At 40.3% G+C, this 25,803-nt stretch overlaps 1 protein-coding gene across 1 annotated transcript in view; it reads left to right on the forward strand.

Moving 5' to 3' along the window:
- Positions 1-25,803, forward strand: part of FAM169B (Protein) — a 105,591-nt gene that overhangs the window by 71,365 nt on the left and 8,423 nt on the right. Inside the window, exons 4-6 of the mRNA XM_058294639.2 lie at positions 2,769-2,854; positions 7,343-7,520; positions 25,283-25,465. Of these exons, the coding sequence (XP_058150622.1) occupies positions 2,769-2,854; positions 7,343-7,520; positions 25,283-25,465 (447 nt within the window). The remainder of the gene's footprint in view (positions 1-2,768; positions 2,855-7,342; positions 7,521-25,282; positions 25,466-25,803) is intronic.

The raw sequence follows: 25,803 nt of genomic DNA on the forward strand, positions 1-25,803 counted from the left end.
AGCCAAACACATTTTCATATGTTCAGCTATAAAAGGGTGTAACTCCTTTAAGAAATCCTCATCAAGACACAGGTTGAGAACTCTTGCTGGGAGGTCCTGGGCCATGAAAGTGCTGCTTTAATTAGGCACTGACCGCTGCTGAGCACTGGGTGGAGAGAGGAGGCCCGAGGTAGCTCAGCTGAGTGTTCCCTGAGAGAAAAAGGAATGGTCATGAGAAAATGTGTCTAGAAACATGTGTCCACTTGAGGGAACAGGCATGATGGGACTAATCAAGCTGTTCAAAAAAGTCAGACATTTCTAACTGGGAGATGGAGAAATGGAAGTGTTACGCAGTTTCCAGTTGTCTCCCTGATAAAAGCCAACTAATCATGGGCTTTTCATACTTCTAAGATCCCAGAGCTGTGCTTAAAGCAGGTGGCGGAAGATTCTAGAACCACTGAAAAGCCTCAAACACCCTAGGGAGAGCAGATCAAATCTTGGCAAGCAACAGGAGAGGCAGAACCACTCACTAATCAGCATAATGGCCAGGCGAGAGGATGCTGGGGTCTCTCTTTCACAGGTGGGCAGATCATGGCTAGGGGAGGGGGTGGCTAAAGATCACGTTTCTGGTCATGGGGGAGCCAGAATGCAGACCCCAGGTGGCTCTGGAGCCCATAGTCTTTCCCCTCCACCAGGATCCAGGAATGTCGTTACGAGGCTTCCTTTCATCTTGCTCTCCATGGGCCAGTGGTCTGCCAGGGGTGTTTAGTGGAGACTCGACGGAGCTGATGTGGTGTTGAGGCACTGGCTCTCCCTCAGGCAGTCCTCGCCCAGCTCCCCTCACTGCTTGGGATGCCCCGAATGTGGCCTTAGCCCTGTAGTCCTCGGTGCCTCTGCTCATGGTTACCTCTGCCTGCAGTGCCTCACACTCTCGAGATCTTACCCCCGAAGCTCGTGTGATGTTTTCTCAATATTCCTCGGCCAGGCCGACTCCCTCCTCTGGGTTCCACTTTGGCCTAAGCTTGAGCCAAGCCTTTCTCAGGCCCTGCCCTGTATTGAAGCAGCTGGCTTAGCTACCTTTTCCTCTGTGTGTTGCGACCCCCCAGGGGCAGGGATGGTGGCTCATTCATCAGCCCCTGGGGCCTTAGGACAGTGCCATCCATCCATGTAGTCTAAATTCGATGATGCTGAGCCTCGGATGAATCCAGACCTGTCGGTGTTTAGCCTCGGGGACCTCACTGTCTTCACTTGTTTGGGACACTGTGAAGTGTCACAGAATAAAATCTATTACAATATCTTCCTTGTGGTGTGCGTCAGCTGTCACTCTGTGGGAGAAGGAAATTAAATCAGTGCAGCGAGGCTGGCACTTGTCCGTCCTGTTGATGGCCGTGGCCACTGCATGGCTTCTGCGGCTCTCCAGCCTCTGAGGCATCGGCGGTGGAGACCCAGAGGATACCAGTCAGCTTCGTTGTTTCCTTTTAAAAATATGGGTGTTGTGGTTTTCTTGCTAGCTCCAGGGTCTAAGAAGCTATGCCTGTGGCTCTCCAGCGCCTGCCAGTCCTCCAGGATCCATCCGGCGTCCTGACTGAGCTAGGGACAGTCTCTCTCCAACGGCTTTGCCACCATGTCTCCTTCCTGTTTCCTCTTAACTAGGTACCATGCTTTACTGATCAAAAGCTGCTGTTCTCCCGAATTGGTTTCCTGGACAGTTTATTTTAGGCTTGTTAAATTTGATTGGACTTCACTTTCATTGTTAATTATACTTAGCAGTTTACGATTAGCTTTGGGGGGAAAAAAAACTCAAACCAACTCCATCTATTTTGTGACAACTTGTGTGACTAATTAATGCTTCACAGTGCACCATGATGCTTGCAAGGCACCATATAAACACCAAATCATAATGTGTTTCCTGTTTGAAGGAACACACTGTATTAGTAAATCAGACATCTTTAATTGATTTACCTTGTTAAGCAGGAAAATAATCCTTATGGCTTTATCAACTTCCTCTAAGCTCTACTAGATACATTTTTAAAATGAGTAAGTTGAATAAATGAAGGCAGATGTCAAGCATTTAATTGGCCCTTGTCTCCAGCATGCGCCATCAATTTGGGAAGTATTGTCTGAGAAGATGTAATTCACCACTGGCATGACACTGACAGTGGATTCTGTGCTGTTGGTCTTTGGAGAGGACTGGCTGGCCACATCGAGTTAATGTTTAATAACTGGCAAATATCATAGTAACCTGGTCTTCACAGAGTTTTCTACTAAAGTTCCTTAAATGGTAAAGAAGAATAAAGAAGAGATGGTATCTTAACCTGAGGGCTCACAAAATTTGGTTTACAGTCTCAAGCCTTTTATTAAATATTCAAGTGACTTCTGTTTTCCATATTAACATTTTCCTCCAAATCCTCAAGTAAAAGGGATGTCTTGAAAGATGCATCATTTTATTATGTGCCTTCTGGAACCCTAGGGCTCAGATAACAGCACCTGGCTGGAGAAGCAGGTATAAAACGGACCATAAAAAGGGTATAGAAAAGCTTCCAGAAAACAACCAATGGAATTTTGGCTTTTAAAATGTAATTCTTACCCTTTGAATTTGTCAATATTTGTGTGGAGTCTTTTCTGCTCAACAAAATTGGTATAGATCCTGTTATGTCTTCAACATTGGGCCTTCTGTACCCACACATAATCTTTCCTTGGCACTTGTCAGTGGCTCCATGCTGTTAAAACTGTCTCTGGAGTGGCTGATTTGTTGCGTTCACATCAATTTCTGTTGGTTTCCCCTTCAGTTGTGGCTGTTTACGCAAAGGGATGCTGGTGGTCTACTGAAGATGTATTAAGAACCTCTGACCCTGCAAGAGAAGGTCTGATGAAGGTGAGGCAACGGGATTTTAAATGAACATTGCACACTAGATTTTAAATGTCACCGTGCTTATCATATGGATAATTTAAAGCAGTCTGTGCCTGCCGGCAATTAAAAAACAGTGACTAAATGGTCAGCACATAGCTGTCTATTGGTAAATCCTTTTTACCTTCCCCTTTGGCCTCTTGTGTCTTAGTTTTAAAACTTGCATCTACACCACAGCTCTAGTGTGTTAGGGCTATGCTGCCTAGTGTGTTCCAGTAATGTTTCCTGACATTTAATGTGTCAGATCCCTCAGGATCTTTGTAGGGATTATATAATTTCAGAATCTTCAAGGTATTTGTGTTGCAGGTGAAGAAATTGAGTCACACAGCTAGTAAGTGATTTAGTTGGACTGAACTCTGGTGGCTCCGGGGTCAGGCCTGGCCATCTTTGAAGTGCTGCAGCTTTGGAGCAGTGGTCAAGCCGAGAGCCGAGGTAGTGACGGTGACGGCAGGAGTGGCAGCAGCTCTGTGGAAGCCAGGCAGGGTCCTCCAAGCATGAACTCTGGCTGGAGCCAAGGCTAAGGAGGAAAGTAGAAAACAGCTGAGAGTTTGGACCTGAACTTCTTACACCTACCTGTGTTGTACCACAGATGGGAAGAAAGGTGATGCTCCTTCACAGGGTTGAAATGGTGGGCCTGTCCCCTGGAGCCTGAGTACCGTTTAATCCCCCTTATGGGGCCTGTGAATTCTGAATGAAATAGCAGTACTCTTTCACATTCAGTTTGGGAAATAAGTTGATAGTCCAGTTTTGGTTCTGTTGCACAATTTAGAAAGATCTTGCAGATTCAGATCTGTTTCCCCCCCACCCCCAAACAGGTTTACTGAGATATACTTCTTATACAATAAAGTTCACACCTTTTTAGTAACTATAGTCCATAGTTTAAGTGGGGTTCCCTCTTAATGTATACAGTTCTATGAGTTTGACAAATGTGTAATGTCTTGTTTCTGCCATTATGGTATCATACAGAGTCATTTCACTGTAGATCTGGTTTTAATTTTTTTTTGCTTTGCTCGTTAAAAAATTAAAAAAAATTTTTAATATAATTGTCTTTTTTTAAAGATAAATAGATCACAAAAAATGTTACATTAAAAAATATAACAGGTTCCCATATACCCCACACCCCATCTATTCCCACTCCTCCCACATCAACAACCTCTTTCATCAGTGTGGCACATTCATTGCATTTGGTGAATACATTTTGGAGCACTGCTGTACTACATGGATTATAGTTTACCTTGTAGTTTATACTTTCCCGCAATTCATTCAGCGGGTTATGGCAGGATATATGATGTCCTGCATCTGTCCCTGCAATATCGTTCAGGACAACTCCAAGTCCTGAAAATGCTCCCATATCACACCTCTTCTTCCCTCTCCCTGCCCTCAGCAACTCCTGTGGCCTGTCTCCACACCGATGACTGATAGGTATTATTTTTTTTATGTTATGTTATTTATGTATCACCCACATCCATGCCCCCCATTGTTTTGCTCTTGCTGTACGCTTTCTGTGTCCATTTGCTGTGTGTTCTTCTGTGTCTGTTTGCCTTCTCTTTAGGCTGCACTGGGAACTGATCCTGGGACCTTCTGGAGTGGGAGAGAGGTGCTCAACCTCTTGTGCCACCTCAGCTCCCTGGGCTGCTGTGTCTTTTATTGTCTCTCTGTGTCTTCTTTTGTTGTGTCATCTTGCTGTGCCAGCTCTCCTGCATGGGCCAGCACTCTGTACAGGCCAGCTCCCCCACTCGGGCCAACTCTTTGCTCAGGTCATCTCTCTGCTTGGGTCAGCTCGCCATGAGAGCCAGCTTGCCTTCACCAGGAGGCCCCAGGAGTCAAACCCTGGACCTCCCATGTGGTAGGTGGGAGCCCAATCGCTTGAGCCACATCTGGTTCCCAGGTATTATTTTGGAAAGGGTTTTCGTCTAGAATCTAACTGTGGCTCGAGACTCAGCAGGTGAATGCGGTGTGCCCGGCTGTGGTGCTGTTTTGACCCCTTTGCTCTGGCTGGCTTTAGGTGGGTGGGTATTCTGAATGGTGGGAAGAATCTGACTTTACTCTTTAAAATTTTTCAGGTTGAGAGTGGTCACTTCCTTCATGTGCCTTCTCTTCTAAGTTTAAATGAGGAAAAGTCTCACATTATGTGAAAAGATGGCCTCTGTCATTAATGGAAAGAGACTTGGCTGTTATTTCCACCCATGACCCATGTTTAAAGAGCTGTCCTGCCACAGCTGTATGTGGGAAACCTCTATCCGTTTATAGAATTTTGGTTCTTGATTTTTTTTTTCTTTTGATTTCATTCTGTTTTTTAGCCAGTTCTTCTTTAGCAAATACCTAAAACAGCTTTCTTAATTTTTTTTTCCTTTTTCTGTTAACATGATTAGTGGTCCTAGTTCAGGGATTAGAACTGAATCTAAGTCAAAATCACATTTTTTTCTTCCCTTAATGAAATTGGACAAATTAAATGCATTTTCTTTTTCTCCTTTTTCTCCTGCCAGTTTTTGATTGGCTATTTCCCTTCTGCCAGTTGCAATCTGCTTTTCTTTTCTGGCTCTCCTCTGAACGTTTTGGTTTTTATAAGTTGAAAAATCTAACCTCCCACATCATTCTGATCAGGTTTGTGACTGACTAGTTGTTCTGAAAGTCTGAACTTGATTTGGCAGCTACTGTCTGAGATACAGAAGGGTGGCACTTTTCAGAGTTGAGCTGATGTGGTTTTCACAAATTCTTTTCTCATCTTAGATTTGGCTACAGATAAAGGTGAAATATTTTATATTCTGAGCCAGTTAATAAGTTTGTTGGCACTGAATACTTTGTGCCATTTGCTAGGGTACTGCAAGCTACTTTATTTTTATTTCCAGAGCCTTTGAATGATCCTCTCACTTGCCCAGAGGAGGAAACTGAAACTTGAAGTGGTTGCGAGTTGCTGAAGGATCTCCCAGCAAACGGGGGCTGAGAACCCACAATCACAAATTAAAATAACAACAATTATAATTATTACTTGAAAGTCAAACATTAACTACAAAACCAGGTGTTAATATGTATATTGAACTTCTCTTTCGCTAAGTCTCGGTTCTAATGGATGAAAATATAGAAGAGAACCTCTGGCTACACTTGCGCAGGTGTCCTGGCCTAGGCCGCAGAAGCCCAGGGCTGTCATTTCAAGCTGGCCTCTGATAGAGCCTTGTCTAGCTGCCTAAGTCCTTTGGGAATGAGGCAGAGAAATCAATAAATGTAATCCGTTACCCTTTTTGAGCATCAGTGTCCTCACCTGCAAACCAGAGCATAGCTATCTGGGGCTTGCAGACTCCCGGGGGAGTGGTGAGAATTTAACAGTAGGCTGTGGGTGAAAGTCCCAGCCCAGGTAAAGGTGGTGTTGAACCTGTGATGAGTAGAATGAGGTGACAAAGGCCTACACACTTAAGCGTCACCTAGCAGTGTTGTCAGAGCAAAGTCCATACAGCAATACCGTACATCCATAAATAGCTCATCGGTCTCATTGCATGTGCCTCGTTGTAGTAGCTGCTTGTAGCTGTCGGGCAGGCTGCGTTTAGGAGAATTCTGAGAACATGTGCAGGCTCAGATGGATCTAAGAGTGTGGGTCCATTAGCTATGTCTGCTGTGGCTGCAGGAGTGGGAGGACTTCGATTAATGGCACACACTTGCTATCCGTGGGCTATACAAATACAGAGATTTACAACAGGTAGGAGCAGGAAGTCATTATGACTTGCATCAAAGCGTCAAAGTTGGTGTGGGCCTGCCTTTGACCAAAATCCAGTTTCCTCATTTGGGTTGACTTTGGGATGGGCAAGAGGCCATTCCATTTTACGGCCTTAGAACAGAGGAGGCCTTGAGTCCTAGTAATTCTCTGGAATGGAACTCTAGTGTATGCTCAGAATCTGCCACAAGCCATTTAAAGTCAGTTATTTTTTAAAAAATATTTCTATAAAAATTAATTTTTATTTGCAAACATCTATACCCACCAAGCCACCCCCCCCAATAGTTGCTTTTCTGTGTAGCAAATGATCCCCCCAATAATTAGCCCTCCTTTTGAGTCCTAATTCTGAGGCCAGGAACTGAATGTCATTACAAATATCAGATTTTGTTTATTTCAGAACGTATCCAGTGAATCTGCAGGAATGGTCATGTCTCAAGATGACTTCCTGCTTCACTAGTGTGTGATTTCTGGTGCTCTGTGGTCTCACATTCCATGCCTGTGGCCCTTGGGACCCAGGAGCCTTTTCTGGCCCTGCCTCTCACTCTTGGAGGCTGCAAGGGTGCAAAAGGTCAGTGGTATAAAAACCTGTTAGAAGCCGTGATTCACATTTTGGCTTCTGAGCACGAAAACGATCCTGTAATGGTGGAACACACACCTGGCCCCGGAGCGTGGGTCGATTCCAAGCACACAATTGATCGTGTCTGGTTTTCTTCCCTGGTCTCACTTTGTTGTTCTTTTTTTCTTCAAAGGTTCAGTCATTTGGGGAAAGGATTGTGCTTTTCATTCTAAACGTCGTTATTTTTGGAAGATTGGAGAGAAATTTGGATGATGATGACATGTTTTTTTTACCTCACTCTCTGAAGGAGCAAGCTAAAATTTTGTGGAAAAATGGAGCGGCAGTTGGATTTTACACAACCAAAGCGAAAGGTAACGAACAGGAGGCAGCTCAGGGCCACCACCATTTTAGGATCTGTGGCAGATATCCACCTGCCTCAGAAGGCTCCCTTAGTGCAAGGGTTATTTAGAGAGAATGTTCTGGCACAGTGACGCATCACTAATTACGCTGTCGTGTAAGTAAGCTCAAGGTATGGATTTCATGTTCACATTTCTCGTCTCACTGAGAAACAGGGTAAAAACCAGGACCCTTTGATTCCAGGCATTGCCATGTCCCCCTTAAAATACTGGTTGCAGTTAATGGTGTAAAAGGACTTTATAAGCACAATGCTTCTCATTTCTTTTCTTTAATGTTACCAATTAGCTGTCAGGAAAAATACCATTGCTAATAGCTGACACATGGTGCAAAAGCACACCGATGCCAAGATTTATAGACATTACCTCAGAAGAGAGGGAGTTCGGCCATGATAACAGGGTTAGGTTAAACGGCTGTGACTTATTTTTAGGGGCTGTGACAAGAACTGTGTGTGGAATGGGACCATTTTGCCGAAGGGGTTGGTCTCTTCTTTAAAGTTGCTTTCTCTAATGGTTTCTTTAATTTTTAAAGGCTGTCAGCGTCTCTGACCCAACTGATCCCAGCCCTGTCATTTGGTTCTCATAAAGGTCTAAATTTTAGCAAAAACAAAATTTCCAAGTAAATCCTCATGAATGTACCGTTCCCTGAGTTAAGTTTTTTCCTTGGGGATAAAGGGCTGATACTGGTTTTGTGCCTTGCTCATCTTGTATATAAACCCCATCTGTCCAGGATGGAAGGAAATGGGATTCCTTCCTTTATTTTTTCTTTTTCTCAATGTGATGGCACCAATTTCCCACCCAGACAACTCCTTTATTCATTATCTGTCAAAGTCAGCTATAGAAGCTATGAGTCTTTTGGCAACTTTCATCTTTTATCATGGTAGCCATTTGCCCTTGTTTTTTTAAAAAAATATATATATATCTAAACTATTTCAAATTCAAAAAATAAGATAGACAAAGGCAAGCTCAACAAGTTATGGGAGGATTACTCCAAAAAAGTTCTGCCCAGGCATTTTTTCCTCATCTAATCCCAGTAACAAACTCAGTTGCTCCTCCATTGTTCAGAAAGATGCACAGAAGGACACAGATAGTCAAGATCTTTATTAATGAAGAAAATGAAGAGAAAAAATGCCTAATTATATTTATATCTCACAAAACCAAACCCCATATCCTTTTTAAAAAAATTTCAGCATTAGTATAGTACCTTCTTTACTTTTGCTACAAAAATTACAATATTCTTGTTAATTATAGTTTATATAAGTTGGATAAGTTATATTTTTCCCATGTATCACTACATTATTAACATTTTGTAGCGGAAGAACATTCTTGTATTTCTATTACTAACCACAATCCTCATCTACCCTTGGATTTTGATGTGCCATTTCACTTTTTTTGAGTGGTCATATTCTTTAGTCGTTAGTTTTAGATAGATCAAAGCACCTGGAGAATAGGTAAAACAGAAGGTAACCCCTTTCTAATTCTTCTTTCCTAGGAGACTTGTTTATATCCTGTCATTTTCTCCCAAATAGTTGGTCTTAAATCTCTAATGAAATCATTTTTGCCATAGACATCTTACTAACAGTAACAAAAACTGTTAAAGGATTCCACCTTGATGAGTGAGAACCACAGCTGGGTCACAAAAACCTTGACCTTGATCTTGCCGAGCCCTGCTCCTTGAGGCAGTGATGCCAAGGACTTTGGATCCACTGGGGATGAAGCAGTGGCTGCTTTTGGTTGCTTCCTTCTTCCCAAAGTGGGTCCAGGGACTCCGAGTGGAAGGAGGACCCTCAGAAGTTGAGCCGAGGCACATCAAACTGGATTTTTAAATTTCTGCTTTTTCATTACTGATGAATTCCACAAATTTGGTAGAAAGGTCTCTGAAATTGCCTACTAGATCACAACTTTTACATCAAGGAACTGATTTTAAGTGGCAATTGACTCTTAGTTACCTAGCTAATTTAGTTGGTTTAAAAAGTATTAAACCCATAGAAAAGTAAAGAAAGCAAATGTATTCTGTAGGTATACATTAACAATTTTAAAATTTGCTTACTATGTATTTCTGGATTAACTTATTTTTGGAGAGACAAAATGAAAATATTTGCATGGAATCATTATACACACACACATAAGTGTATGTAAATGTACTTTTGTTTTTTCCAAGTTTGTTCCTATGTTGATGGAATTAACACCTTTTAAACAATGTGTTGCCATTAAGAAATAGTTTTGTTAGGTATAATTTACAGACATAAAAGTCACTCATTGTAAGTGTATAATTCATCGATTTTTAGAAAATTTATAGAGTTGTGGAACCATCACCACAAACCAGTTTTAGAACAGTTCATCATCCCCAAAGGTTCCTTTTTGCCTGTCTGCAGCCTAGTCCCTGCTCCCCACCCTAGCCCCAGGCAACCAATATTCCCCTTTCTGTCTCTAATAATTTGCCTTTTCTTGACATTTAAATGTAAATGGAATCATACTGTAGGAAGTCTTCTGTGCTTGGCTTTTTCACTCTTAGTGTAATTTTTTTTTCCTGAGGTACTGGGGCCTGGGGCTTGAACCTGGCACCTAGTATGTGGGAAGCCAGTGCTCAACTGCTTGAGCCACATAGGCTTCCCTGAGTAGGTTTTTTCATTTGTTTTGTTCATTGTTAGTTTTTGTTCTTTTAGGAGGCACCAGGGACCAAACCTGTTTCCTCCCATGTGGGAGGCAGGCACTCAACCGCTTAAACCACATCCACTCCTCTGTAATGATTTTGAAGATTACCCAAGTTGTTGCATATAGCAATGTTTTATGCCTTTTTATTGCTGAGTAGTATGCCCTTGTATGGATTTTTCACAGTTTGTTTATCCATTCACTGTTGATGGACATTTTGATTATTTCTCGATTTTTATATTATGAATAAAGTTATTAAGGACATTTGTGTACAAATCATTTTGTAGACATGCATTTTCACTTTTCTTGGGTAAATTCCTTGGAGAGGGATTTCTGGGGCATATGGTAAGTATATGTTTAACTTTATGAGAAACTGTAAAATATTTTCCAACAGGGTTATTACATATACCATTTTACATTGCTACAAGTAATATAGGAGAGTTCCAGTTGCTCTACATCCTTGTCAGTACTTGGTATTATCAGTCTTTTAAATTTTGAAAGTTTGAAGGTTTGTAATAGCATTTCATTATGTTTTAATGTTCATTTCCCTAACAACAAATGGTGTTGAGCATTTTTTCATGTGCCAGTTGATGATCATATATCTTTTTTGGGCAAGTGTCCAAATCATTTTTCGTTTTTTTTATTGGATTGCTTGTTTTCTTATTGCTGAACTTTTATAGTTCTTTATATACTCAGATATTAATTCTTTATTGGATATATATTTTGAAAAGATTTTTGTCTTTTTCTCTGTTTTTCAAAGAGCAGAAGATTTTAGTTTTATTGAAGTCTAATAATTTTCACAATTTTTTAGTTCAAACTTTTTCTAATTTCTTTTGTGATTTCTATGGGTTCTTTAAAAAGTAAATTGTTTAGGTTACAGATATCTGGGGTGATCCCTGAATTTTATATTTTTAATTGATTTTTAAATTTAGTTCTGTTGCAGTCAGAATATAATCTGTAAAAGTATTTTGAAAACAATTGAGACTTGTTTTGTGGCTCAGCATATGATCTATCTTGATGAATACTCCCTGTGGACTTGATAATAACATATATTCTGCAATGGGTGTGGTCTATGAATGTCAGAATAAAGTGATTGATGATGTCATTCAGATCCTCTATATTTCTGACTGATTTTTCATTTAGTTCTCTCATGTCTTTGTCCCTTCAGTGTGGACAGGTTTTACTTCTGTATTCTGAAGCTGTGTTATTATTCACACCTATATTTATATTTATAATTGTTGTATCTACTTGACACTTTGATCTTTTTATCATTATGAAGTGTCCCTCCTTGTTTCTTGTAGTACTTTTTTCATGCAGTCTGTTTTGTCTGATGGTAATATAAGCCATTTCCCCTTTCTTATGCTTACTCTCTTCGTGTGATATAAAGTTTTTCAGCTTTACTTTTAATCTACTTGTGTCTTTATATTTAAAGTATGTATCTTATAGATAGTATATAAATTGGGTTTTGGGTTTTAAACAAAGACAGTTTTTGTCTTTTGATCAGAAAATCGGTCTGTTTGCATTTAGTTATTGATATGGTTGTACTTAGTCTTCCCTTTTGTAATTTGCTTTATTGGTCTCATCTGTTTTTGTTCCTCTGCTCTCCCTTTCCTGTTTCCTTTTGTTTTTTATCAGATATTTGTAGTAGTCTATTTTAATTTCTCTGTTGACTTTCTAGCTCTCTTTTTGCATCATTTTATTTTAGTTGTTGTTTTAGAGATTTTGATGGGCATCTTAAACTTACTCCAGTTTTCTTAAAGTTAATAATGGGTTACTTCAGATAATATATAGGAATTTTGCAATAGTGTATTGTTATTTACTCCTCTTCTGTAGTGCTCTTGTTATACATTACATCTGTTTATGTTTTAAAGCCATCAATTCATTGTTATGATTTTTATTTAAAGTCATTTCTTAAATACATTAAGAGGAAAATAAAAATATATATAGTTTAAAAATATTTGCTCACATATTTACCACTTTCAGTGCCTTTAAATTTTTCATAGTGGTTCTGGTTGCCATTTAGTGTTATTTCCTTTCAGACTAAAATAGTTCATTTAATATTTCTTGTCCAGTTCTTCTGGCAACAGATTCTTGCAATTGTCGTTTTTTGAAAATGTCTTAATTTTATATCACTTTCATGTTTGACAGATACCTTAATTGGATATAGCCTTCTTAGTGATAGTTTTTTTCTCCCTGGCACTTTGAATATGCCATTCCATTATCATCAGACTTTCATATTGTATGGTGAGAAATCATCCATTGATCTTATCATTGCCCCCTCAGTTCATGTGTCATTTTTCTCTGGTTTCAAGATTTTCTGTTTAACTTTTGGCAGTTTGATGCATCTATCATTGATTTTCTTTCTTGGAGTTTGTTGATGTTTTTGAATCTGTAAATGACTGTTTTCCACCAATTTGGGGAATTTTTTAGTCATTATTTTTTCTACTATTTTTATGCCACCTTTTCTCTTTTCTTTCTGGGATTCCAATGATATATATGTCATAGTGCTTCATATTGTTCTACTGGACTCTGGGATTTTGTTTATTTGTATTCAGAATTTTTCCTTTCTTCTTTGGTTGAGTATTTGTCTTGCTCTATATTCAAGTTTACCTGCCATCTCCATCCAATCTGTTGTTGAGCCTATTTTAAAAATTACAATTGTACTTCTCAGCTATGGAATTGCTATTATTTTGTGTAGTTTCCATATCTCTGTTGGCATTCCTATCCACTTATTCATTCATCACATGTTTTCCTTCAGTAATTTGAATTATTTACTTTTTAATTCATTGAACACATTTATAAAACTGCTTTGTAGTTCTTCTTTGCTAAATCCAACACCTGGGCCCACTCAGAGTCAGTTTCTATTGACTGTCTTTTTTCCTAAGTGTAGACTACACTTTCCTGATTCTTTGAATGTCTGGTAATTTTTGGTTGAAGGTAGACATTGCAAAATCTTGTAGCAACTCTGAATTCTTTTGTGTTTTCTGAAGATTTTTGTGAATTTGTTCTAGTAGGCATCTAAATTGCTTGGTTCAAAACTGCCAATTTTGTCTCCTTTCTGATATTCAGCTGCTAAAATCTTTTCTTATGGCTGCTTCTTGAGTCTGGCTCTGTGAAAAGTTCTTCTCTTACTTGTAAAATTAGTGCTCAGACAAAATTTGGGCATGGACTGGGCTCCCCCTCTCAGTGGTTTCCAAATTTCTTCTGGTTTTGGGCTGTGCACTCTGATCCTTCAAGACCATTCAGCTTCATTGTTCTAACACTGAAGTTGCACAAGTTTGGGAAATGCCCTGAGTTAAGAAAATACATAAAACTCACAGATTTGATTCTGTGCAGTTCCGTCTTTCAAGAGTGAATCTCTCTCTGATTCCTGACTTCTTTTTTGCTTGATTCCCCAGGTCTCCATTGCCCATGTATAGATTAACTGTAAGCCACTGATTTGGGGAGGTTATGCCCTGAATTTGGGTTGCATTTCTCTTGAGGTTCTCATGCTTCCAGAATTTCTACTTTAATTTTCAACTTCTTTTCAAGTTCTGAATTCTGATCTCTGACTCCTTTAGCTTGTAAGGCTGTTGTTTTGCCCACCACTATTGTACATAGGCTTGGAGGTTGAGGCACACCCTACAGGTAGTAAGCTGCACACTCTCAGTCTTACTCATTCTACTTGCAGTTTTCCGAAATTAAATTTTCCTCTAATTTCTATGTTTTGGGGTACTTTACAGTGTCTTTATTTTTTATTTAATTTAATTTAATTTATTTTTCTTCCTTTCAACCTGTTGTCTGCTCTCTCTGTCCATTCACTGTGTTCTTCTGCCTCCACTTGCATTATCTGGCAGCACTGGGAAACTGCATCTCTTTTCTTTGTTGCGTCATCTTGCTGTGTCAGCTGTCCATGTGTATGGCACCACTCGTGGGCAAGCTGTGCTTTTTTCACATGGAGCAGCTCTCCTTGTGGGGCACACTCCTTGCGCACAGCAGCACTGTGCATGGGCGAGCTTACCACATGGGTCAGAAGGCCCTGGGAATCGAACCCTGGACCCTCCATATGGTAGACGGACACTCTATCAGTTGAGCCACATCTGCTTCCCTACAGTGTCTTTAAATGATTTCAGAGATCCTGTTTTTTAAATCCGTGTTCTCTGTAGGGATTTGCATAATCTCTTCATTCTACCACCATTATCAGAGAGGGATTCTATTTGGGTATGGATCATAGAATTTTATTTCATGCCCACCCATCTTTTCCTATAAATTGAGAGTGAGCTCGTTTTAGATGAATTTAAAATGGTTAAGATTATCAGTGTGCAGGCAAATTGAATAAAAAATAATTTAGATGGTGAATACTTATGTTTTATACTTTATTTCTTTAAATGTATAATTTATGAAAAATCACTAGTGGATCTCTGTGGTTTAATTGACTACAGGAAGAATTTATAATTTGAAAGTTCAGAATACTTAATAATGTTTCTGCAATCTTGGCTCTGATTTTGGTGCTTGTCACAGTGTTATGTAGTGTTGTTTTGTTGATGCTTAGAATATGAGCATAGCACATGGTGTGCTCTTCAACTTTTCAGCAGTACAATTTCTGTTCATTAGTTTAGCTCCAAATGCTTCATAATATATGTTAATTTAGCTTGGGCTAGGCTGAAGTTTATCATTTTATTCTGTGAAGAAAAGAAAACGTGCAAATTTGTAGCACAAATAGAATCACAGGGGCCAGGTTTTACTTACTTAAAAGTACACATTGTTTCCAAGCACATTCTTAACACATTCATTTTGGTTTCTCTGACTTTAAATATTATGTTTAAAAATGGTAATACAGTAAAACTGATTTTTGAGGCATAGAGTTCTATAAATTTTGACTCATATATAGAGTAAGTACCACAATCAAATTACAGAACAGTTTCATCACTCCAAAAAACTCCTTCATCCTCCCCTCTCCATAACCCCTGGTAACCACTGACCTGTTTGTTTTTAAGTCTTATTTTCTATTTTTGGGACAGCTCTCTATATTTTTAAATAACAACTTTAGTGAGACATAATTCACAATACCATAGAGTCCATGAATTTAAAGCATACAATTCAGAACTTTTAGTATAATCATAGAGTTGTACAGCTATCACCACAATCACTTTTAGAACATTTTCCTTATTCTTCCCCACCCCCCAAAAACTTCCAAACTCATTACAAGTCACTTCCTTTTCCCTTCCTCACCCTAGGTACCACTAATCTATGTCTGTCTCTATGGATTTGCCTAGTTTGGCCTTTTCATATAATTGGAATCATACAATGTGTGGTCCTTTGTGACTGGCTTCTTTGACGTGGCATAATGTTTTTGAGGTTCATCTATGTTGTAGTGTGCATCAGTACTTCATTCCTTCTTATGGCTAAATAATATACAATTGTCTAGACAAACCATATTTTGTTTATTCCAGTTGATTGACATTTGGGTTGTTTCCACCTTTTGTCCATTTTATATCCTGCTGCACCCAAGATTCATATCACAGGTTTTTATGGGCATATTTTCATTTCTCTTCTTTATATACCAAGGAGTGGATTGGTAACTCTAAGTTCAAGTTTTGATGTCTTGCAAGACTGTTTTTCAAAGCACCAATTTCTTCATATCTTTGCCAACATGTTATTATCTGTCTATTTGGTTATGGCCATCCAAATGTATGTGAATTAGTATCTATCTCATTATAGTTTTGATTTTTCTGGTAGCCAATGATATTGAGCATCTTTTCATGTGCTTATTAGCCATCTGCATATCTTGTTTAGAGAAAGGTCTATTCAGATCCTCCCCATTTTAAAATCCGATTGCTTGCCTTTTTATTGTTGAGTTGTATAAGTTCTTTATGTATTTCTCATCCCATATCAGATAGATGATTTGCAAAATTTTCTCCCATTCTATAGTTTTTTCACTTTATTGATAGTGTTCTTTGAAGCACAAATGTTTTTAATTTTGATAAAGTCCAATTTTTTTTTCTTTGTCGTATGTACTTTTGGTTTCATATCTAAGAAACGATTGCCTAATCCAAAGTGATGAATATTTATGCTTCTTCATGGAGTGGATTGTATTCCTTCTAAAAGTTTCATAGTATTAACTCTTATATTTAGCTCTTTGATCCATTTTGAATTAGTTTTTGTAAATGGTGTGAGATAAGGACCCGGCTTCATTCCTTTACAAGTGGCTATCCAGTGGTCGCAGCTATTGGTTGAAAAGGCTATTTAACCATTTGTTGAAAATCCTCTTCTTTCCTCATTAAATTGTCTCAGCCCTCTTGTTCTTGTCAAAACCCAATGGATTAGAGTCGCCAGTGTAGCTCAATGGTTGAGCGCTGGCTTCCCACGTAAGAGGTCCCGGCTTCAATCCCTGGCCATGGTACACAAAACAAAACAAAAACTCAAGGGACCATTAAGGTGAGAGCTTTTTTCTGGACTCTCAATTCTCTTACATTTATCTAAATCTTTCCTTTTGTTGGTACCACACTGTCTTGATTACTGTGGTTTTGTAATAAGTTTTAAAAATTATTATTTGCTCCAATTGGAAAAATTGTATTTTACAGAAAAATCATGCAAAGAATACAGAATTTCCAAATACTGTTCCCTCACACACACAGTTTTCCCTATTATTGACACTTTAAAAAATTGTAGTACCTTCATTACTATCGATGAAACAATGTTATTATAATTATATGATTAACAGTAGCCCATAGTTTACATTAGGGTTCACTGTTTGTGTTGTACAGTTCTATGTTTTTTTAAAATTTTTATTTTGGTAGTGTGTCTGTATATATATATATATATACACACATATATATACTACCTAAAATTTCCCTTTTTCTTCACTACTGCTTTGTCTTTTCTAGAATGTCAGGTAAATGGAATCAAACAGAATGTAACCTTTTGGGACTGACTTTTCTCCTTCAGTATAATACCTTTGAGATTCATCCAAGTCAGTAAGCTTATCAGTAGTTTATGCCTTTTTATTGCTGAGAGCAAAATGAGTTTTTCAAATAAGTGGGTGCCTCTCAGTAGAATAAGTCAAATCTCCTCAGGTAGACTCTACCTCTCTTTGGAAATATTTTGTTAATAGACTGGCTTGAAATTTTTCCCTTTGTTAATAATAGATGTCCTTATAAAACACTGACAATTTAGTTATTTCACTATTTCATACTGAAGTTGTCCCTAGACCATCAAAATTAGTGAAGTTTTACTATAACATAGTCCCAAACCACCAGTCCACAAGACTGTCAGCATTCAACAGTAGAAAATACTGGATGGTGGGAAAGAATCTGCCAATTTCAGGCAGAGTTAATAAGGGTTTTGCTTTTGTATCAAATCTAAAAAGCAAGCAACCTTACATTTCAGATTCATAAAAACCCAGCACTAGTGAAAATCATAGAAACAAGAGCAGCACTTAAAAACGTTAAATGAGGTGATCTGAGATCCAAACAAGCCTGTGACCTGTGAGATGGCCCCAGCCCTGCCCATCACCAGGGCCTCCTGCTCGCTCCCTTCCCCGGCACCCAGTGCCTTAAGTGCCTCATGCACCCTTGTACAATTTTGCAGGGGTCCCTCACATCATCCCCTGGACTCCAGCATAAGTGGCACAAAGTGGAGTGGCAAGAGTGTGGTGTCGGGTCAGGTACCAACTCCGCCACCCTTTGAGGAGAGCTTGCTGTGTCAAGGAATAGAAGTCCCCTCATACAATTGCAAGACAGATATTGGAAGGGTGCAGGGATGTTCAGGCGAGCAAAGTGCTGGGAGGGCAGCCTGGCTTCTTACAGTCACATGGTTCAAATACGGTCATCCAGCCATATCTCTTTAACCAGAGCTGTGGTAGGGGCAATTTTAAAGAAGGGGTGTGAGCTGGACAGCCTCCCCAAAATAATCTCCGGAGATGCCCTGTTTATAAAGCCTCTTTCTGAGCTGTGGTACTTCTGGTCAAGACTAGCATGCAAAACAATTGTGAATGTTAGAGCACCACAGTAGGCACTGTATTGTGTGGCTCATGTCTCATGGGAGACAGGAATTGTTGGTCCCTAACCCAGACCTACTGCATCAGAAACTCTGAAGGGGTAGGGGAGCTGGCTCCAACAATCTGAGTTTTGGCAAGCCCTCTAGGTGATTCTCGTGGACTCTCAAGTTTGAGAACCCTATCCTCAGTGGCAGCAACATTGCCCCAAGGGGGGCAAAACTTTGTTCTTGGGGATGAATAATTTGTAGATATTACAGTGATTTATGGCCTTCTAAAGCTCAATCTACCCAACAAAATCTTATTTCCAGTATTTAATTTGGGAGGGATGACTGTTAGGAAAACCTTTCAAAAGAGGCTCCTTAGACTGGTGGTGATGAAAAGAAAATTTGAGAATAACTGATCTAGGGTATGTAGGTAGAAGTAGAATTGCTGGCTGTAGAGGAAGCACAAGCTTGCTTCCTGGTAGTGCTCAACTTTTCCTAAAGTGGTTGTAACAATTTAGACTATCACCAGGGGAAGGTAAGAGCTCCACACCTTTGGTACTGTCCAAGTTTTTCATGGCTGCCCAACTGGTGGCTCTGAAATGAATAGTCTCCTTTTAAAGCCTGTTTTTAAATTATTGCTGGTATGTAGAAATGCCATGATTTGTGTTGATCTATGTCTGTCAATCTTGCTAAATTCTCCCATTAATTTGGTAAGTTATAGGTAGTTTCTTTTGCTTTTTCCTCCTTTCTGTGTTCTATGTCTTGTGGACTGAATAATGGCAGTTTTGTTTCTTTTTTTTCTCAACCCATTGTGCTGGTCTGCTTTCAGCACAAGGTTGAACTGAAGCAGTTCTTTCTCCTGTAAACTGTTAATGACGCAAATTTCCTAATACAGTTTTTTTCTCATAATAAACCCCTGGAAAAGATTCAGCTTGGTCAAGGTGTGAATTTTTTTTTCTTTCCTTTAAGTAAATGCATTTTCCTTTATCATTTTGTGGCATGTTATAAGTAAATTCCTATTACAATAATAAAATATACAGAAAGAAATTTAAAGGAAAAAATCTGATTGAAGCTCATTTCCAAATATTTCTTGTTTTGGACTGGCTCACATTAATGCATTATTTTCAGCTGCTTTTGAGAAAAGATGACTGTTACAAAGAGGTATTATAAACACTCTTACCTCTTAAAAGTGATATGTTCTTTTGGAAGAAAAATTGGAAATACTGCTGGTCACCTGTTTTTGTAAAAAATGTTTTATTGGAACTTAGCCATGTCTGTTGGAATTGCCCATGGTTGCTTTTGAGCTACATTTGCAGAGGTGAGTACAAGCAACCAAGATTGTATGACCTTCAAAATCTAAAATATTTATTATCTGGCATGTACAGAAAGAATTTGCTGAATCCTACTCTAGAGGATACTGTGTAAAAGTATCATACTTTTTGGAAATTATTTTTTCTGAATTGATGGTAGCAGTATTCCTTGGTGGGCAGACTTCAGGAACATCCAGACCACTTACTGGTGTCTGCAATAGATGCTCAAATGCCCCACTTTTCCAGGGAGTCTGGCTCCAACCTTGTGAAGTATGCCCAGGACAGATGTAGCATAAGAATTAGCAGAAGTTAATACTCTTAGATATTTCTTTTTTGGATCTCGGCTGATTAGAAATATCCCAAAGAGCCTTACTATCTGCACTCATTCTCTTTTACTGTGACTATTTGACCTGAATTTGGAGTTTTAGAGGCTTTCTTCTTAAAATGTGTCCCAGAGCTGCGGCACCAGCAACAGTCACCTTCAGCATATTGCCTTTTGGGATTATTAGGACAAGACTTGGAGGGGTGCTCCATAGCCCCACAAATGAAATCCACCAAGATCCGGGGCAACTTTAGCTAATGCTTGGTTATTTTATGCTCTAAATGACCCATACTATAACTGTCCCAGTGCCTGAATCTTGAGTCTCAAAAACAGCAGAGCAGTAGAAGCATATTATTTCTTTTTCTGAAGAAAATAGTGTTGCTTCCATTACTTTCTGACTGCTATGATTTCCCTTTTGTGGGTTATCTGTTAACTCTGTCTTAGGTATTCCTAAGCATTCATTCACATCTTCATTTAAGTAACTTGTTTCTTTTTGTTCTTTGTTTTGTTTGTGATGTCACTTTGTTAAGAAACAGTTTGTTGGCTTCGTGTTGTTTTCCCTTTTGTAGGCTTTGCTTTGTTCTCTCTGAGGAACTTTCTTCAGGTCCTCCCAGACTGTTGAAATTCAACTCCTTATTATGTGGGGTGTTAGATCATTATGGTTTCATCTTAGGCATTTTATCAATCATGCATATTTTCTCCAGATCAGTCAGGATTAGTGAGCAGAGAAACCTGTCCTCTCATGGTGACCTAGATTACCTTTTATGCTCTGTTGCATATGGTTTGTTAATATTTCTTTAAGTTTTTTTTGTCTTTATGGTCATGGATTAGAGGAGCCTGATATTTACTTATTTTTCCTATCCTTGACTCTTTAAAAAAACTTTTTCCTTGGAAGATTATATTATACACATAGAATGATTTAGGAGATGTTCTCTCTCTGTTTTCTGGAAGGCTTTCCTTAGAAGTTGGGTAGAATTTGTCTCTAAAGTCATGTGGTCTATCTTTCATTGAAAGATGTTTTAAAATTACTCATTTAATGTTTTAATGCTTATAGGACAGTTTAGTCTTTCTATTTGACTTTGAGTCTTTTTTGATGGATGGTATTCTTTTCACATTTATTGGTATAAAGTTGCTTATAGCATTCTCTTTACCTTTTAATTTTCTATTGTGTCTATAGTGATATCTGTTTTAATTCCTAATTCTCTATGGTTGTATCTTCTTTCTTTAGCAAATCTTGAATTTTTAAAAATCCTTTATGTTGTGTCTTTGTTTTCTATTGCATTAGTTTCCCTCTTTATTGTCTTCTTTTTATTTTCTCTGGGTTTCCTCTGTTCTTTTTTAGACTTTTAAAGTTGGTGGCTTAGCATATTAATTTATAGTCCTTCATATTTTCTAATATTAGCATCTATGGTTAAAATTCTCTCACACATACTACCATTTCAGCCAATTCACTCTGGTGAATTGCCACCTTGCCACAACTCCCCCCCCACACACACACTATTTCCTAAGAATTGTGGCCCCCATTGATATGTTTTGATGGCCTTTTTTTTTTAAGATTTATTTATTTATTTCTCTTCCCTTCCCTCCCACCCCAGTTGTCTGTTCTCTATTTGCTGCGTCTTCTTTGTCTGCTTCTGTTGTCGTCAGCTGCACAGGAATCTGTGTTTCTTTTGGTTACGTCATCTTGTTGTGTCAGCTCTCTGTGTGTGCGGCGCCATTCCTGGGCAGGCTGCACTTTCTTTCGCGCTGGGCGGCTCTCCTTACGGGGCGCACTCCTTGTGTGTGGGGCTCCCCTACGTGGGGGACACCCCTGCATGGCACGGCACTCCTTGCGCGCATCAGCACTGTGCATGGGCCAGCTCCACACAGGTCAAGGAGGCCCGGGGTTTGAACTGCAGACCTCCCATGTGGCAGGTGGATGCCCTAACCACTGGGCCAAGTCCACCGCCTTGATGGCCTTTTTTCCAGGAATAATTATTCTCACATAACAAGACCTTTGTGAATATTTAAATCTCCCTGAAGGATAGCAGCTTTGTTCTGATTTTGGATAGTGCCAAGACTGGAATGTACTTTAATCTTCCAAGTGTTGTAGGATAGAAACAATTGGTATAGTTGGTAAAGATGATTCTGGACATGAAGCAACCAGAAAGAAGAAGAAAAAACACTAGAGGATCTTGGCTTTTGGCCCAGCTCTGTCCCAAGCTATTTGATGATGTGAGTTGATCTAAGTTTGCACTGGAATCAGTGGATTCTCCATGAACTGATGAAAGGCAGCTATGGATACATGTTTCTCATAAAAGGGAGCCAAGTCTCTGTTCTTCACGTTTTTACTTTTTCTTGAACCTATGGGTTGCCAGGTCTATAAAACGGGTAGAATCTAGGTTGAGATTGTTCCTAGGATTCCTACCAACTATACCATAATATATTGTGTGATTTCCTTGGACTTCATCTGTTTATGAGTGGAGAGTCAATTTGAGTACAGCCAACTTGTTTACATGTTCTCTGTCCTCAGCCCTTGTTCACAACTGGGTTGTAATAAGAACAAGCTTTGGGAGTGGATGTTGCAAGATGGATTTTATTTGACTGTCCTTTAGAATAGGCTAGTGGACAATTTTTGTTTCTTTCTCTTTTTTTTTTCCTTAGCTTTTTAGTTTGAAATAATTTTCATTTTACCCAAGAGTTACAAGGATAGTACAAAGAATCCCCATATATCTTTCACCTACTTTCCCTTAATGTTAGCATCTTATATACCCTTGGTACATTTATTAAAACTAAGAAATGAACATTAGTTAGTTTCCTATCTGATTCCTGTTTCTCTTTGAGTATCCAACCCAGGAGCCCACATTTCATTTAGTCATTTTGAATCCTTTGTCTTCTCCAATCTATGGCAGTTTCTTGGTATTTCCTTTGTCATTCATGGTCTTGACACTTTTGGAAAATACTGGTCAGGTATTTTGTAGAATGCCCATAATTTAGTTTTTCTGATGTTTCCTCAGGATTAGACTGGGTTGAGGGGGTGGGGGGCAGGGGAAGTGTCTATGGTCACTCCGTATCAGGGTTTGCTCTGGGGCGTTGGTCCAGATGGGCATTGTCCATCATCCTCTTCTTATTAGTTGTCCTGGGTAAGTCCAGTGGACTGGAGAATAGGTGTTGCAGCTCTGCTGAGATTCAGGGCTCAACTGGCACATGAACAAACCAAAGATTTAAGTCTCTGGGACATATATTTAACATGTATAGTGCTAGTAATAGGTTCAAAAAAAGGGGCAGAAGAGCCACGTGTAGGGAAACTATAAATGAGTCTAAGTCTGTTACATTGTGGTGCATAAATTCCAGAGTAGAGCCCACTGACAGGGTGCTGAATTCTTGAACTTGTCTGTACTGCTTAGTGTCTGGATGATTCTAGGACCCTTAGGAGCCCCAACGTTTGAGGCACTGTTTACTGTGGCAGTTAGTGAGTCCTGCTGAGACGTGTTAGCCCTGATCGCTCAGTTAAGGTGTGTCTGCCAAGTTTCTCCACTGTAAAGTCACCCATTTTCCTTTCCCATACTTAATTTGTTGGGATATTTTTAAAAAAATATTTAATTGTTGTATCTTTTAAAATCAATTTTATAAAATTTGCCATTTCTAAGTGTACAATTCAGTGACTCTGAGCAAATTTGGAGCATTGTGCAACTATCATCACAATCCAGTCTTAGAACATTTCCATCACACCAGAAGTCCTCTTGTGCCCAGTTGCTGTCAGCTTCTTTTTCCACCTCAGTTCCAGACAAGCACTGGCCTGCTCCTCTCGGCCTCTGTCAACTTGCTTTCCTGGGCATTTCTTGAATGGGACTCACACCGCATGTCATCTTTTGCATCTGGCTCTTCTCATGTAGCCTGGTGTTGTTCAGGTTCATCCACATTATAGCATGCATCACTACTTTATTCCTTTTTATTGCTGCCTAGTATCCTGCTGTATGGATTTATTGCTTTTGTTTACCTACTTACCAGCTGGTGAACTGTGTGCAGTTTTTGACTGTTAGGATTAATGCTCCCCTCAGTCACGTAGGGCGTGCTCATCTTTTATCTGCACAGTTTTTTTTTTGATTTTGTAAAAATATTACATTAAAAAAAAAACAGAGGTCCCATTCAACCCCACCACCCCCACCCCACCACTCCCCCCCTAGCAACATTCACTCCCATCATCATGACACATCCATTGCATTCGGTAAGTACATCTCTGGGCATCTCTGCACCTCATGGTCAGTGGTCCACATCATGGCCCATACTCTCCCCCATTCCATCCAGTGCCCTGGGAGGATTTACAATGTCCAGTGATTGCCCCTGAAGCACCATCCAGGGCAACTCCAAGTCCCAAAGGCGCCTCCACATCTCATCTCTTCCTGCCATTCCCCATACCCATCAGCCACCATGTCCACTTTTCCCACTCCAATGCCACCTTTTCTCTGTGGACCTTGGATTGGTTGTGTCTGTTGCACCTCTATGTCAAGAGGAGGCTCAGATTCCACATGGATACTGGATGCAATCCTCCTGCTTTCAGTTGTAGGCACTCTAGGCTCCATGGTGTGGTGGTTGTCCTTCTTCAACTCCATCTTAGCTGTGTGAGGTGAGTTCAATAAATCCGATTGTAGGAGCTGGAGTCTGTTGAGGCTCAGGGCCTGGCTATCATATTGTCAGTCCAGAGATTCAAATCCCCTAGATATATCTTAAGCCCCAGCACCAACTACAATTCCAGTAAAGTAGCATGAAAGTCTTGTGAAAAGAGATCCCATCTGAGTCCAGCTCCATCACGCAGAAACACCAGCTCCAAAGAAGGGCCATCTGACATGGCAGTGAACCCCTTCTGCCATGACCATAGAACCCGTGGGTCTCTTTAGCCCTCCAAGGATCCAATACCTGGGGATTGTATCTACTTTATCTGTCTCTTAGACTCTGCTCAGTTGTGCATAAGGGCAATCCTTCTGACAGCCTCCAGACTCTTTTTTAGAGACTCGTAGCCATATAAACTCATTTCTCCTTTCCTTTTCCCCCTTACATTAGGTCAAACAGCATTTTAAAGTCATGTTATTATATGTAGACAGGGATATTCTGCTGATCCGCATCGAACCTTCAATTCAAGGTCATTTTCCAGTTGCATCATCAGTTGGTAGTTGATAGTGATCCCTCGGTGCCAGGGAGGCTCATCCCCGGGTGTCATGTCCCACGCTGGGGGGAAGGCATTCTGCACAGTTCTTGAAGGTGCACTTGTCGCCATAAGAACAAGAGTGTTTTTAAGAAAACGGGTCCCTTGGCTGGAGCATGGTGAGGGACTGATGGGCTGTGGGGACGCGCTGCCGTCTAATCTGGGGTTGCCTGGTCTGTGTGTGAAGCTGACCCTGCCTGCAGGGGACACTGAGGGCCCTGGTGAGAAGAGCCCTGTGGCATCCTGGTGTGGCACCCCGGGGCCAGTGACTGCGTCTGGCTCGTCCCCGCAGGCGGCCTGTGTGGTGACGGCACCGGCGCGGGCTACGTGCTGCCCGTCTTCGACACCGTGTTCGTGAGAAGGAAGTGTCGCCGCCAGGGCCTGGGCTTAGCCATGCTGAGGGACTTCTGTGAGACCTTCCAGGGGCACGAGGCCCTGGGCATCAGTTGCCCAATTTCTCCTGCCATGTACCAAGGTATTCCCACCGCGTGGAGGCGTTCGGGTAATGGCGACGGGTGACGTGCATGCCTGGTGGTTCAGAGGGTTCTGCCGTGGGTCCTCCCGCATAGGCCTTTGCGCTGTGACGTGCGTGTGGGTTTTTTCATCCTCCTGAGGAATCCCCCGCTGCTTCAGCACAAACGTAGACCTTTCCCAATCTGAGAAATAGTCGGATTTGGAAATACTGAGACACAAACACTGCCTGTCACACCACAGACAGCTGCCGGGGTCCTCAGCCCGCCCCCGTTCTGTCATTTGAAGCTGAGCGTGTAGTCCTTTGCCTTTTGACTGGAAGCCGCAGGAGAGCCCATGAGC

The sequence above is a fragment of the Dasypus novemcinctus genome, chromosome 3 (genome assembly GCF_030445035.2).
Source record: "Dasypus novemcinctus isolate mDasNov1 chromosome 3, mDasNov1.1.hap2, whole genome shotgun sequence".
NCBI classification, from domain to species: domain Eukaryota; kingdom Metazoa; phylum Chordata; class Mammalia; order Cingulata; family Dasypodidae; genus Dasypus; species Dasypus novemcinctus.